The sequence below is a fragment of the Berghia stephanieae genome, chromosome 8 (genome assembly GCF_034508935.2).
Source record: "Berghia stephanieae isolate SIO BIC M18660-M18661 chromosome 8, UCSD_Bste_1.3, whole genome shotgun sequence".
NCBI classification, from domain to species: Eukaryota; Metazoa; Mollusca; class Gastropoda; order Nudibranchia; family Aeolidiidae; genus Berghia; species Berghia stephanieae.
In genome coordinates, this window is record NC_088367.1 from 54988373 (window position 1) to 55005441 (window position 17069).

The 17069-nt window shown below is 34.2% G+C and overlaps 1 protein-coding gene across 1 annotated transcript in view; it reads left to right on the top strand.

Moving 5' to 3' along the window:
• The window catches only part of LOC144978894 (uncharacterized), a gene marked incomplete in the record, with an annotated part of 106328 nt that overhangs the window by 42531 nt on the left and 46728 nt on the right, over nt 1–17069 (top strand). Inside the window, 8 exon segments of the mRNA XM_078925488.1 lie at nt 158–278; nt 1709–1846; nt 2340–2450; nt 6331–6500; nt 7637–7796; nt 9438–9539; nt 10347–10472; nt 16751–16872. Of these exon segments, the coding sequence (XP_078781614.1) occupies nt 158–278; nt 1709–1846; nt 2340–2450; nt 6331–6500; nt 7637–7796; nt 9438–9539; nt 10347–10472; nt 16751–16872 (1050 nt within the window).

Below are 17069 nucleotides of genomic sequence, written 5' to 3' on the forward strand. Positions count from 1 at the left end.
CATCCATCAATCCATCAATTCATCCATCCTTCCATCCATTCAGTTATGCATCCTTCTATCCATCCATTAAGGATCCATCAATCTTTCCATTAATTCATCTCTACCATCCATTCCTGTCCATCCATCCATCCATCTACTCATTCATTCGTCCTTCCAGGTATGAGGTCAATCGCACAGAACGTAGCTACTACTCCATGACCTTCACCGTGACCTTCAAACATGACCATGACACGGTCTATTTTTCCCACTGCTATCCTTACACATACACAGACCTACAGGTGAGATGACAGCACGATACATTCGATTCCATCCACTTAGCACCCACCATTCCAAATTAAATTTAATTTAAATTGCGTTTTTATATAGCGCAATATACACTTAACGTGCTCAAAGTGCTTTTACAAGGGGTCCCTGGTCAACAGTAATATTTAACATTTAGGACGGGACATGATGCCTGTTAGGCGGTATTACACTTTTTTTTCTGACAGAGACAACGCTGTTAACGGCCAGATACTCATTTTACACCTGACTATTGTGAGAGAATGTGCGTAAAGAGGCTTCTCCAAGGATTCAACTATGCGCAGAGCGAGGTTCGAACCCAGGACCTTCTGATCCGAAAGTGAGTGTCATACTACAAGACCGCATAGCCGCATATTTATTAATCGTACCTCCTCAGATTCCTATCATACATCAGTGCCTGTTCCCCAATGTCATCTCTCTTATATGTGTGGCATGACACATGTCCAGAAAGTCCAAGATTTGAGTAATACTCTGAGTGATGCAAAGTTGAGTCCTTGGAAAAGGCTCATTACTCACATTTTTTTTTACTGTACTCAAGTGTATGATTGTCACGTCTGCCCAGCAACGAGCAGTTTGGTTCTAAACAAAGATAATCGGTACTTTTTATTCTTCATGCTGGCTAGAACTTTTTCACATGTCATGTGATCAAAATGTATAAAAGTCAAAACATGATCAGATTTATAATGTTTTTCTCCTCTGGATACACTTTAATGATCATCGGATAAGTATTTCATAAGGGCGTCCGCCATTTTTCCGATAAGTTAGAATCAGTTCCTATGCGTCATTACGAGGGAAGGGACGTCACGACTGTTAAGTGGAAAGTACCTGGCAATATTCAGCATGACATAGTTGTATATTGTAGGATTCTTGATTGTAAAATGATCCAAATCATGTGCTCCATCCACGTCTTCAGTGAGTTTATTCCAAAGTCGGTTGATGGCATGAAGGATTGCACATGACTTTGTAATTTTGAGCCTGGTGTGGTGTTAGGTATCGTTGACCATGACAAATCATTCTTGAAATTGTTGGTCTTAGTTGGAGTTCATTAGTTTTGACTTCTACCAGACCTTTGCGCATCTAAAGAAACTTTGTTACTTTAGCTCTTTTTACTCTAGCTCCCTGGCGTGTATTTTCGGATTGAAAGGTCCTGAGTTGGAGCCTGGCTCGGCGCATAGTTGAATCCTTGGAAAAGGCTCTTTACTCACATTCTCATGTGTATAATGAGTACCTGGCCTTTAACAGTGTCAAAAAAAAAAGAAAGTAATATCGCCTAACAGGCATCATGTCTCATTCTATATGTTACATGTTGTTGTTGGTCAGTGATCCTTGTAAAGCGCTTTGAGCACATTTAGTGGATGTTGCTCTATATAAATGCTCTAGTATTTTTATCTGTTGACATTTTCCACAGGACTACCTTCTAGAACTGACCAATGACCCAATCAAGTCCAGGGTGTGTCGACAGCGTGTCTTGTGTCGGACGTTGGCAGGGAATCTGGTCTATGTTCTCACCATTACGTCTGCTTCGCAAAAGCCTGAAGACATCAAAGTCAGTATCTCAACCTCCTCCCCACCCCCAACCCCCTCTATGTAGATGTATCTCCATCTCTTATCCCTCTATCTCCTTCTATCTCTCTCCCTCTTTCTCTCTTTTATTATTATTATTATTATTATTATTATTATTATTATTATTATTATTATTATTATTATTATTATTAATATTATTATTATTATTATTATTATTATTATTATTATTATTATTATTATTATATATTATTATTATTATTATTATTATTATTATTATTATTTTTATTATTCTGATGATGAACAAGAACACTATGATAGTGACATCACGAGTCCAAAGGGAATAGAGGAATACAGTGTGTCATTTCCAAGGAAGTGTAGATGAAGCGTGTAATAATGACACAGTCAAGAATCAAATGTGTGAAAGATGTGTAACATATCTCTCATAAGACTTACTACTGACTCGAGTTATCACGTATTACAGTCACTAGCTGTCATGTCCTGTCTCACTATTCCAGCACAAGAAAGCTGTCGTGGTGACGTCACGAGTCCATCCAGGGGAGAGCAACGCTAGTTGGATGATGAAAGGGTTCTTGGACTTTGTCACGGGAAATTCCCCTGACGCCAAGGTTAGACTTTATGTGTATCTTTGTCTCCCTTCTTCCTGTCTATTTGTCAGTCTCTGTTAGTATCTGTCTGTCTGTAAGGCTAACTCTATACATTGGTGCCAACCTTACATAATAAATGCATATTTCTACACATTTTTATTCATTGTACACATGTACGTATTTCTACACATTTTTATTCATTGTACACATGTACGTATTTCTACACATTTTTATTCATTGTACACATGTATGTATTTCTACACATTTTTATTCATAGTACGCCTCTACATATTTTGCTGAGGATTGTACGCATTTCAAAATTTTTATTATTTCAACATGTTAACACTCTTTTGGTGTACTTAGTTCAAAATAATATTATCTGGATGGGTCATATCAGATTTAAATGTGGATTCCGGAAGTAGATACTTTTTATATAGTCAATATATTGAGCAAGTTTATTCATTAATTTCAATATCGGCCATAATATTGCTCATCTCATGTAGTTCCATATCTGAAGCAGACGTCGGAGGTCATCTTCCGCCAAGCTGATCTATCTCTTGCCAATTCTATTAAAGCAGCGCCACCTTTCTCAGCTTCATCTGTCCAAGTTCTTATCCCTTTCAAATACGTTATTCTTTGTCTTCCTCTTATTCTTTTTCCATTCATCTTTCCAGTCAAGGCGAGTATTTCCAAACCAGGGTGGCGGATAATGTGTCCTAAAAATTCCATTTGGCGTTTGATGATTTTTGTTATCAGTGATCTTTTTCTGTTTGCCATTTCTAAAATTTCTTCATTTCTTTTCCTTTCCATCCATGACACCCTCATCATTCTTCTGTAAAACCACATTTCCACTGCCTCCAGTCTTTTAACCATGGTCTTGTTTATGGTCCAGCTCTCACAACCATATAGCAGCACAGACAGTACATAGCAATCCAGGACTTTGATTTTTGTTTTCATGCTAATATTCCTGTTTTTCATAATTGTATGCAGCTGGTTGAATGCATTCTTCGCCATACCTATTCTTTTCTTTATTTCACAATCTGATTTTCCATTGGATGTTACATTGAAGCCTAAATATTTGAAACATTCAACTTGTTGTATTGTTTGTCCTCTGCTTGTTATTACACAGGCTGGTGGGTTATTATTTTTAGATACCGTCATACATTCTGTTTTAGATATATTCAGTTCCAGTCCCATATTTTCACTACTCCTGACTACAACATCCAGTAATTCTTGTAGTTCATGTTCAGATTCTGCCAGTAGAACCGTATCATCTGCATACCTCAGATTTGTTACATTCTTTCCTCCAATACACACCCCCTTCTTATGTTCGATATCTCTTAATATCATTTCACTATAGAGGTTGAATAAATCTGGAGACAAAACACACCCCTGCCTAACTCCTCTTCTAATAGGTGTAAAACTGCTTAGTTCATTGTCAACACGCATTGCTGCTTCTTGTTCCCAGTACAAATTCCGTAATATTCTTAAATCTTTACCATCAATGTCCAAGGATGATAGAATTTTGAATAGTTTTTCGTGTTGTACTTTATCAAAGGCTTTTGAATAGTCGATGAAACACATATACAGATCTTTATTTACTTCAATACATCTTTCCATCAGCATTGATAATGTGAATATTCCATTTCTGGTACCCTTGTCCTCAACAAAACCAAATTGCATCTCCCCAATTTCAGGTCGTATTTTATTTCTTATTCTTAGTAAAATTATCTTCAAAAGAATTTTTGTGAGGTGGCTCATTAGGCTAATAGTTCTGTGTTGTTCACAATCAACTGCCCCTGGCTTTTTTGGTAGTGCTATAAAAATGGATCGTTTCATATCAGTTGGCATTTTTCCTGTGTCATACACTTGATTTAGAAGGTTTGTGATGAATTCAATCCCCCATTCACCCAGGCCAGTCAAGGCTTCAATTGTTATGGCATCAGGTCCTGCAGCTTTTCCATTTTTCATGCTTTTCATGACGTTCCTAACTTCATCTTTCATTATAGAAGGCCCTTCCAGTTCTTTTATCATAGGCATTTCTCCTCGATTATCAAAAAAAAGTTCTTCAATATATTCTGACCATCTGTTTAGAATGCAGTCTTTGTCCATGATGGTGTTTCCACGCTTGTCTTTGATGCATCCACTTTTAGCACCTGATTTAGTTTTGTTTGTCACTTCTTTGATTTTCTGATGGAAGAATTTGCCATTTTTTTCTTTGCAGGACATTATATAGTGACATTGTTCATTTATCCAGTCTTCTTTAGCTTCGTTGCATTTTCTTTTTATCTGCCTGTTCAGAGTCTTGTATTTTTCTTCCTGATTTTTGGCCTTTCTTCTCTCATTCATTAATTCTAATATCTCTGGAGTAATCCATTTCTTCTTCTGCAACTTAAGTGTGGTTGGAACATTTTCTTCTAATGATGCAGCAACACTGTCTTTAAACTGCTCATATTTCTCTTCTATATCTGTTAGTTCTCCAAGCACTTCAAACTTGTTTCTTACTGATAGTTCAAATTTTTCTTGTATCTTCTGTTCCTCCCGGAGAATGTCTAGTTGGTATTTAGGTTTAGCCTTTGCTCTTTTGCAGATTTTCAATTTAACTCGTATGGGGCATAGCACAGGTATATGATGGCTGTTACAGTCAGCCCCCGGCATAGATTTGGCATACAAAACCGAGTTTCGGAAACGTTTGCTGATGAGTATGTAATCTATTTGGTTTCTCACTCCATCTCCAGGACTTTTCCATGTCCACTTCCTTCTATTGTGGTTTGTTGACCAAGTATTTGTGATTGTCAGATCATGTTGACGGCACCATTGAATAAGACGATCACCTCTGTCATTTGTCATTTTTGTAATATATAAACATAATATTGCTAGTATGTCTAATTGCCCATCATCAGAATTAGCGCTAGTTATAGGTTTTTCAGGATTTACACATTTTTTCAAAGTGTTATTCTTTTCGGCTCACAATCGTACACATTTTCATGGGCAAGGTTTGGCAGCTCTGATCTTTTTCTGCTTATCTGTCTTTTGTCTGTCGATATATCTGGAGAGGTGGCCTTCAAAATCTGCTGTCGCATTTTCATCTTTCAGAGTAAACGGCAATTTTTGCCATTTTTATAATGTAAATGTTGCTGCTCGAAGCTCGTAGAAATAAATAATAATGTGAAATTGAATGTAAGCTTCAATTTAATTACAAAAACAGATCAAATGAACGTTTCGGGTTTCCCCTTTATCAACAAAGCAGGATAAATGAAACACCACATTATCTCATTCATCTGAAATGTAGTGGTGAAAAATCACCTTTAAATAGAAATACTCTTTTGTTTAGTTAATATTGAAGTGGTGCAACTTTCATTTACCTCTATGCCCGCCATTGCACTGTCTTACAGTGATTTTGTTTTATGCTTATCACTTTTAACCTCATTGGTTTTGTGTTGTTTTTTTGTCAGCTGTATTATATTTATCAATTTAATCTTTGCTCGATCGATGTTTTTATTACAGTTCCAGGTGAAAATATGCAAAAGTATTGCTCTCATACCTTTTAAGAACTTCATCCTTCTTCTTCTTCTTCTTCTTCTTCTTCTTCTTCTTCTTCTTCTTCTTCTTCTTCTTCTTCTTCTTCCTCTTCTTCTTCCTCTTCCTCTTCCTCTTCTTCTTCTTCTTCTTCTTTCTTCTTCTTCTTCTTCTTCTTCTTCTTCTTCTTCTTCTTCTTCTTCTTCTTCTTCTCCTTCTCCTTCTCCTTCTCCTTCTTCTTCTTCTTCTTCTTCTTCTTCTTCTTCTTCTTCTTCTTCTTCTTCTTCTTCTTCTTCTTCTTCTTCTTCTTCTTCTTCTTCTTCTTCTTCTTCTTCTTCTTATTCTTCTTGCTACAGTAATTGTTATCATCATTATATTTTAGCTTCTTCGAGACACTTTCATCTTCAAAGTTGTTCCAATGTTGAATCCCGATGGTGTTATTGTGGGAAACTATCGATGTTCTCTGGCTGGCCGAGATCTGAACAGGAACTACAAAACTTCCCTCAAAGACGCTTATCCATCTGTCTGGCACACCAAAAACATGATACGCAAGTAAGTATCTGTCATACAGTTATTATTTGTGTTGTGATCTGGCAAAAGCCGTCGGATGTTGGAAAGATTCGAATCCATATTATTTCATATTTAAATAGAGGCACTATTTCTGGACAAAATGCAGTTTTGAATTTTGTAATTATCTCAACAAGGGCCGAAGTTATTCACAGTTGAAGGGAGAGTGGTCAAACATTTAAAAGCCCGAGAAAATTACTATTATTACTCTTCAATAGAGCTCAGAAAAAAGATTAATTAAATTATCTATAAGCTTCAAATTCTAAAATCCTTTCGTGGGAATGTAGTTGGATGGAAAATAAAAACCATGAGGTGAAAAAAAAAACAAAAATTATACAGATAACAATTCTTCACCTTTGTTTGCTCGTATCTCAAAACTAGCTCGTGCAACATCCGATGGGTTTTGCCAAATCAGCACACATTTGAGCTGAGAGTTTATATTTGGATGCAAATACTTTCTGTCTAAACTGTTATTGGTTCAAATCCCAAAAGGATAACACTTGTAATTCTTCTCTCATGACACATTAGATTAAAGCTTTGGATTCGCTGGTATACATGATTGAAAATCATAAATTCTTCATTTAGATTTACTAACAGGGTTGGAGATTTTCTGTACAGTTATGGAATTAAGTAAGTTTAAAAAACGTCAGTATAGTTTCCAATCACTGGGTGAACGAAATTCAAAAGCTTAGGGAAGGTGATCCAATTAGATAACAAACCTCCATCCAGTGAGCACAGGATACAAGCCTATTAAACTAAAACCACGCTTGATCTATTATCATCATTAGCTATAATGTCATGTCATGTATTAACAAGTAAGCACATAATGTCTTTTTACTGGAGTCCAGTGTTCGGGTAGGGGTCAGTTAATGTGTTTGCATACAAGTTTAGTAAAATTTCCCCATTGAATTGGGAATCCTGTATTAAGGATTGTGACATAAAGATTGTGTCAAGGCAATAAATAGCTTCTCTCTCTTTTGTGCACTGTACATTATTATTACGTTAAATACAACACATTATAGTGCAATGGAAAAATCCAACAGAGAATTATACACAATTTCTGTCTCCTGCTATATCTAAAACGAGTTTGTTTATTCTTTGGTTTTTTTTTTCAATCCCAGACTCCTTCAAGAGAGAGACATCATCGTCTACTGTGATCTCCACGGCCACAGCAGACGACAAAACGTTTTCATCTACGGTTGCGAGCAGAAGTACAACTCCAACAAACGATTTCATGAAAGGATTTTCCCCTCCATGCTCAACAAGAATTGCCCAGATAAGGTATAAGAAAGAAACTGTTGGGTGGAGATTGGAAATGTCTAAAAAGAAAATCCTTACCTTTCCTTACCCTCTTGGTTCCCTGGTGGAACATACGACTCAAACAAAGTTCCTCCAGGCATCTCTGTCCTGGGCCAGCCAGCTCAGCTCATTCCATGTCTTTCCAGTCTCTTTCATCTCCTCTTCAACTGCCTCCTCCAGGTGCCCAATGGTCTGCCTCTCTTTCTCTTTCCCGGTGGTGGGGACCATCTTAGTGCTGTGTAAGGCAATATGAACTTTTTCATATGGAGAACGTGACCCAGCCATTTCCATCGTCTGTGCTTGACTTCATCCACGATGTTTTGCATTCTTGTGTGTCTGGAAATTTTTGTTATTTGTGATATGTAGTAACCAACTATAAAGATAGTAATGAAATTATATATTTTGCCACTATTTTTCTCAATAAAGACAAATGATGTGGATGTATTGGGTTTTCTGTAAACGTTAACAAAGAAATACCATGGAATTAAGTGATTAAGACTAGCCTCAAAATGTTCCCCTTCATCCTCCCACCCCATCATTGAAAGTTATTAAACAAATATGTCGAAATATACATCATTTGATAGATTTCACCCATCCCCAGACTTTAGAAAAAGAACACTGGACAGGTCATTTCAGTGTCAAGATATATCTCGTATAAAGATGTTAAAAAAGTGGTGGGCACATTATGGGGGGGGGGGGGGGTGGTCTTAATCACCACAACTGACCTTCGCCACCTCATTCCGCGATAATGAAATTAGAAGTCTACACCGTTTTGATCAAGAAGTACAAATTATGCTGATGTATTGGGTTTTCCCTTCGTCAACACTCTGGGTGAATAATTAATTTGACAAAAAGTGTGATCCTCAGAAAAGTAGTAGTAGTAGGAGGAGGAGGATAGAAGAATGGTATAAAAGAGGCGAGGAAGAATGAGCTATGCTTAATATTTTGTATTTCCCCATGTGCCTGTCTTGTAGAAAAATCCATTTAGAAGATTGTGATGCTCCAATTTACCTTTGAGTATGTGACATTGTGGCTGGCCTCAAGTCTGTTGACGGGGAATTTCTCTGGGTGGGGTTCCTGACCTCCCATAGTGGGCAGGGAGGTACATACTGTGTCTTCTATTCCCCTACGTCTGTTTTCCAACATGCTTTCTGTCTTTGTCTTGGAATAAGATTACTTGGTTTTGTCCTGGTCCTGGCTGGGAGGGAAATAGTCAAATGTATAGTTAGTTTTGGGAGATGATATTTTTTCCTTGTATACCATCTCTCTGTTATGCAATGTATTATGTTTTCTTTATATTATAAATGATTTGTGAACATTTGAGTGTATTCCTCTTAGTAGGGACCTGTGCTTGTGTCTGGATGAGACTTTTAGGTGATCTCAAACTTAGTACACTGATCGTGTGCTCTTGGAATCTACAACTGTTCCCTATTTGAACCAATTCCCCTTTATCTGCCTTATTCTTGGATGCTTTAATTGTAAGTCTAGAACTTGTTACTATCCCATTTTCTTCCTTTTTACTGGCACTGATATAACCTTAGTGTGTTGCAAGCGACGTAAATCCCTAAAAAACAAACAAACAAAACGGTAAATTTCTTTCATTTGATTTTTTTTCCCCTTCAGTTTTGTTTCAACTCTTGCAAGTTCAAAGTTCAAAAGAGCAAAGAGGGCACAGGTCGTGTTGTGATGTGGAACATGGGAATCATGAACAGTTACACACTAGAGGTATGCTATAAGGTTATCACATTATTATTACATACACTGCTGCTACTTTAGTAGACGTTTTATTTATGTACATTTTTATTTGTAATGTGCATTGAGCATCGCACAATGATGAAAATGCGCGATATAAATGCCATGTATTATTATTATTATTATTATTATCATTATCATTATCATTATTATTATAATTATTATTATTATTATTATTATTATTATTATTATTATTATTATTATTATTATTATTATTATTATATTATTATTATTATTATTATTATTATTATTATTATTATTATTATTATTATTATTATTATTATTATTATTCTCATTATTAATATAATCATCATCATCATCATCATCATCATCATCATCATCATTATTATTATTATTATTATTATTATTATTATTATTATTATTATTATTATCATTATTATTATTATTATTATTATTATTATTATTATTATTATTATTATTATTATTATTATTATTATTATTATTATTATTATTATTATTATTATTATTATCAGGAAAGAATATACAGTAACTTGATAGGACTTTCATCTGCTGTATAATCTGGAGAAAAAAAATCCTTACAAATCATCAATATTTCTTTCTTTATTAAAAAAAATATACTAATTCATCTATGAATTATCTATTACCTGTTGATTAATTGATCAATTAATAAATGAATAAATAGATTTATTTATTAATTTATTCATCGTTTTATAGATTTATTTTTTACTCATTGCTTTCACTAGAGATTAGAATAGCAATCAAAGTACAATTCTATTTTTTTGACATGGATTATTCCAGGGCACGTTCTGTGGATCCAGCATGGGCAAGAAGAAGGGGTTCCATTTCAACCAGCATGACTATGAAATGATGGGCTACCACTTTTGTGACACCTTGCTGGATTATTGTGACCCTGACAATACTAAGGTACCCACGAACGTCGTCGTTATCGTCATCTTCATTGTCATTATCATCATCATCATCATCATCATCATCATTGTCGTTGTCGTCGTCGTCGTGGTCATCATCATCATCATCATCATCATCATCATCATCATCATCATCATCATCATCATCATCATCATCATCATCATCATCAATATCATGATGATGATGATGATCATCATCATCATCATCATCATCATCATCATCATCGTTGTCGTTGTCGTCGTCGTGGTCATCATCATCATCATCATTATCGTCATCCTCATCATCACCATCATCCCCATCATCGTTATTACCATTATCATCATCATCATCATCATCATCATCATCATCATCATCATCATCATCATCATCATCCCCATCATCGTTATAACCATTATCATCTACAATAATCAATAACATTTCACCCTTTGTTATGTTTTGTACTTGTTCTCATGGCCCTTCATGGATAAATCACAAAACTCACGACACAACAAAAATCCGATGTTTTCATCTGAGGATCTCTTCCGACGTGTACTTATTTGCAGGTCTGATAACCCAAATTGTTTTGAGCTCTTTGTTGTAATGAAAATATTCTCAAACCAATGAAAATAATAATATCCATTACAACAATGTTAAATAATAATAATAATAATAATAATAATAATAATAATAATAATAATAATAATAATAATAATAATAATAATAATGATAATAATGAATAATAATAATAATAATAATAATAATAATAATAATAATAATAATAATAATAATAATAATAATAATAATATTAATAATGGTAATAATGATAATAATAATAATAATAATAATGATAATAAGAATAATAATAATAGATCTTTATTGTCCACAAATATGGCAATTTGTCATTTAGTTACACTTGTTATAACGTTAAATGATAACTATAACATTGAACAGATATTTCACTTCTACTTATTCTCTCTCTCTCTCTCTCTCTCTCTCCTCTCCTCTCTTCTCTCTCTCTCCTCTCTCTCTCTCTCTCTCCCCCCCTCTCTCTCTCTCTCTCTCTTCCTCTCTTTCTTTCACACGTGCGATATACACAACATAAACATATTCATTTCGTTTTCAATTTGTTACAATTGTGGCAATTCGACAACAAAAATTATCATCATTATCAATTGGTCCGTTAATCTAACATTAAATGAATTAATCAGTTAATCAGTCAACGAATCACTCCATGGTTTTTCTGTACCATATGAAATATTCAAAATTTTATTAAATCAAGTCCATAATTGCGTTCAGTTATCAGACCTGCAAATATGTACACCTCGATCTTAATATATCCAATGTCTCATGGAATACAAGATATCTTTACTTAAGATAGTTCATAAATATTTTTAAAATACAGATTTTTCTTTCCTTACCAAATAACAGGTATCCAATAATCCACCCAAGCCTTTGAAATGAAAAGCCCAGTCTTTTAAGGCATTGGGACAATTTTGTATGTTTTTGATTTCAATCTAAGAAAAACTACAGGACTTCTTGAATGGCTTTGTTTCATAGAAAAAAAAGGAAAAAATCGATTGCCATTGCTTTTTCAAGCTGGCAGATTACATTCGACTTTATCATTATGTATTTCCTTTTTTTTCTCTTCATTTTCACAAAATTTCAACATGGATAAATCTCCTTTCTTGGAATTAATCGTAACTTTTGGGTAATGTTTCGTTCTTTTATCTTATTTATTCCCCACCATCTCTAAATGGTGATATGTCGAGATGAATCGAGACTCTTAACATGAATCGACAATTGGAATTATAAGAAATAAAAACTTTCAGGTTTTTTGAAGGTTAAGAAATTGTATTCAAATCTCCGTCGTAATGACATTTGGGGATTAATGGCCATTCAGTACCGATTTCATCCCGACATAATACCGATTTGAGATGGTGGGTCACATTTTTGTGGGGGTTTTTTTGTTGTTTTTTTCTTATTTTGTTTTGTTTTGGGTAACATTTTTTTACCCCTTTTCTTCTTTGTTTATCGATAATGAGGGAACTTTGACTGCCTCTGATTCTGTTCCTTGATTGTGGCCGCACATTGAACACATCACATTTAAATGCTAATCGGTGTAAACTCAATGAATAGGGAACAAAAGTGTAATTAAAAAACAAAAACAAAGAAAAACTGGTTCTAATCTCATTGGAAGTGTAAAACCACTTTTCCAGAGGACTGTATACATATCTTGTGTAATTCATCTTCTGGTGTCAGAGTGATGGTGTCTTATTTTCTAGTCTAAATAAATATGCTGGTCGTCAATAAAGATCATCCATCGTCGTTCCTTTTACGTCCCGTAATCCTAAGAATCTGCCTATACATTCTGCTACTAAATTAGTTATACCACGTTATGATTCAATATGTAACTTATTCATTATTAGTCCTATGAAACACTGGTTACATGCAAACACTTTCAAGGATTTTGGAACCGGAAAAGTAGAAGGTGTGATGTCAGGACTTTTCTTCCGTATATTATGAGTGAACAAAATTGAGAAACCAAATAAACCATGTTGACTCATAACCAAGAGGACGCAATGCTGAGATTGTGATCATTATTTAAGAATTTATCAAGGAATTGAAACAGGTGGCAAACGCATTTCCTCAATGTGGAATGATTCAGGCTTGACTTCACTCAGTCTCTCGGTGTAAGTCACATCATTACGATAGATGTCATTGTAATCACATGGATGTCATGACAATATGGTATATGTCATAGTATTACAGTACACACATAGAGTTTTAGTACATGTCACAGAATATCTCAGTGTTTTAGCATTATATCTCACAGTTTTATTTCATGTTTTATGTCACTTTAATATGTCATGCATCATAGAATCATGATATTTTATGTCACATCAATATGTCATGCATCATAGAATCATGATATTTTATGTCACATTAATATGTCATGCATCATAGAATCATGATATTTTATGTCACATTAATATGTCATGCATCATAGAATCATATTTTATGTCACATTAATATGTCATGCATCATAGAATCATGATATTTTATGTCACATGATTATGTCATGCATCATAGAATCATGATATTTTATGTCACCTTCATTTGGTATATGTACTACTATTTCACATTGATAGTGCACACTATATCTCCCTGTACCAATGAATATCTAAACGCACCACAATTATAGAATTTGTCACAAACATCAGATGTCCGGAATATTTAAATTCATTATCTCAAAGTTCTTTTCAAAAAGAGTTGAGTATGGTGTTGCCCTCACTGGAAATGGTGTTTTTTCCCCACTGATTTTGGTGTGCAAAAATATGAACAAGATCTATTCCAGCTTTCAATAAGGTTCTTTGAAAAGCATCAGAAAATATGCTCAATGTCTGATGAGCACTGCACCATTTGCACCGTCCTTGAACATAACTGGAACTATTACAATTTATGCATTCGATCGTGCACATGAGTGGTAGTTTTACACTGAATGAGCTCCTCACAGGTAGCCGATATATTTGGAAAAGTAAAGGGGTTGCTTTATTACGAAGCTCTCTGTCCGGATCCAGATGGATGAACGGCTTTGTTTTCAAAGCATTGGGATTTGATTTGCTGACCATGTACAAAAGGAGCTAAATTGGCATCACTCATCTCTTTGTTATCATTTTTTTAGCAAGCCATCTTTATGAGTAGGCTCTCACTAAATTGCATTAATCAGACTTTAAACGTTTAAGATTACACATAGTTTTGGGTGTTGGGTGTTATGTCCGGCTGGCAGATATTATAAGTAATTTTACTAAGCGCACAGCATCGATATGTACAATTATTGTTAATGAACTTTGAGAATACGGTTGATTATCATTGAGTAACAAGATATTGACTAGCATTTTTGTAAGATATTCTTTTATTGTACTTGTTTTCTTAGAATTTTATTCAACTTATTTTTTGGGCCCATATTATACTTGGTCTTTTATTTTTATGGCAACGAGTTGAAGACTGTGCAACGTTCCTTCTTTAAAAAAACTGTTTGAAAATTAGATCTCATTGTTTTTAGTTGTAATGTAAAATGGTCTAATCCTGTCATGTATATTGCAAGTTTTATTACTGTTGTCAACTTTGAATAAAGTATCAGAGTATTGTTATACATGTCACAGTCAAAAGGTATATGTCATATTATTATTGGTATTATTGTTATTATTATTATTATTATCATCATCATCATCATCATCATCATCATCATCATCATCATCATCATCATCATCATCATCATCATCATCATCATCATCATCATCATAGTCATTATTTTTGTTATTATTATTATTATTATTATTATTATTATTATTATTATTATTATTATTATTATTATTATTATTATTATTATTATTATTATATATTATTATTATTATTATTATTATTATTATTATTATTATTATTATTATTATTTTATTATTATTATTATTACATGTCTCAGCATTATTACATGTGTCACAATAGAAATGTGCATGTTATAGGACTATTGTATATAATATATCACTGTGTTGTTCTGATACAGGTCATGGTTTTACCATGTCTGAGTAAAATGGCACCTTTCACCATATCATTTGTATTTTGAATGTAGAATGACATGTCACAGTTTTATCATGCAAAAAAAAAACAAAAAAACAATGATAAGTGTTGAATTGTAAGCTTCAATTGATTAAACGAAGACAGAGATGTCACAAAACGAATGTGCACGTTAAAGCACTATTGTATATAATATTTCACTGTGTTGTACCGATTCAGATCTCCACCGTATCTCTGTCTTCATCTAATAAATGGAAGCTTACAATTCAACATTTATCGTTATTTTTATCATTCGAGCTTTAAGCAGAAACATTTTCAATTTTATCATATAAAATTCATATTTTATCATAAAAGTATGACAACAAGAGATGAAGTAAGTAGGAAAGTGCCAGAAAACAGTAGAGAATAAACATTTCACGGCGGTGATTGGGGTTTGAACCCGCGACCTTACTGGTATGACAACTCCACCTGGCTGGGAAGAGCGTGACTCTACCGTATGAGCTATCCATGATCCACGTTCCCAAAAAAGATCGTATCTAACCCTAGTCATTATTAGAGCTCTCTCTCTCTCTCTCTTCCCGACTACTTGAGATCGCGGGTCCAACACACTTAACCCCGCGAAGTAAGGTCGCGGGTTCAAACCCCCATCACCGCCGCAAAATTTTAATTCTCTATTGTCTTCTGGCACTTTTCTACTCACTTCATCTCTTGTTATTATCAACATAAGTGCCCGCTCCACTCACTTTTTCTGAATCATAAAAGTATACAACATTAGGATTAAGGAGTGCTGCTATTGTGCTGCATTACTGTCGATGTACTTCTATGGTCAATGAGTCGATGTTACGTCTTATGGTCGGATCAGAGAACACGACTAAATAACTTCTTTTATATCATTCTTCACGAATTTTAGAGCGGAAAATGATTTAAATATTAGTTAATGTAGATAAATGTATATGGTTTGTTTAAAAGTTAGCGATATCTAATTTTAGTTCCTGTACTATTTAATATTGTAAAACCTAATTGAGTATTTTCAGATATGGGTTATGGCGCCATATTATAGTTTTCCATGTTTCATGTTTACACAACTGACAACTTAGCCACACACAAAATTCATAAACTCTAATCACACACACACACACACACACACACACACACACACACACAATAAAACACGATTTATTCATTTTGATAATACTGCCAAATAACAATAAAAATAAAGAAAAGAGGTTTCAGTTTAGTTAAAATAAAAAAAAAAAAACAAAAAAAAAACAAAACAAACAAAAACACCCTAACCCTCTCCTTACCACCTATTGTAAAATCGTCACATTTGTTACGATGCAACCGTCACTTTTCCCATCCAGATTTCATTTCTTTTTGCTATAGCTATAAAAACGTGACATTCTGTAATAGACTTCATATTGCCGAACAATATTATGTATAGAATGTGCTTGTTGATTTTCTGTTTGAGTAAGAAATGTCTGTTTTTGTGTTGGGTGGGTGTGAAGTTTTGTGGAGAATTCTGAAAATGGCTGGTAAGGAGAGGGTTAAAACCCAAAATAAATAATTTAAAATGTTGTGAATAAAATTGTAGCTTCTATTCCGTTGTTCTATTATTATTTACTTCTTCATGCTTCCAGCAGCTGCAACTTGCACATTGTAAACGTTTTGATGTATCATTTCAATTAAAATTATAATAATAATACTCACAATTGTTGTCCTTACAGTACGCCAACATCATGGTGGATCTTGAACACCGACACCAGATGGAGGTGATGGCAAAGATTGCTGAAAAAGGTTTAGAACCGGAACAAGTTGGGGACATGAGTGACAGTGACATTGAGTCCAGGTAAGCTTTCATTTCACTCTTAGTTTGGAATGGGACAAGAACAAAACATTAATCCAGATAACGAAGAGAGGGAGGGGAGGTTGGGAGTATGTGTATATCTCTTTGTGTGTGTGTGTGTGTGTGTGTGTGTATGTGTGTGTATTATGTGTGTGTGTGTCACACACACACACACACACACACATATATATATATATATA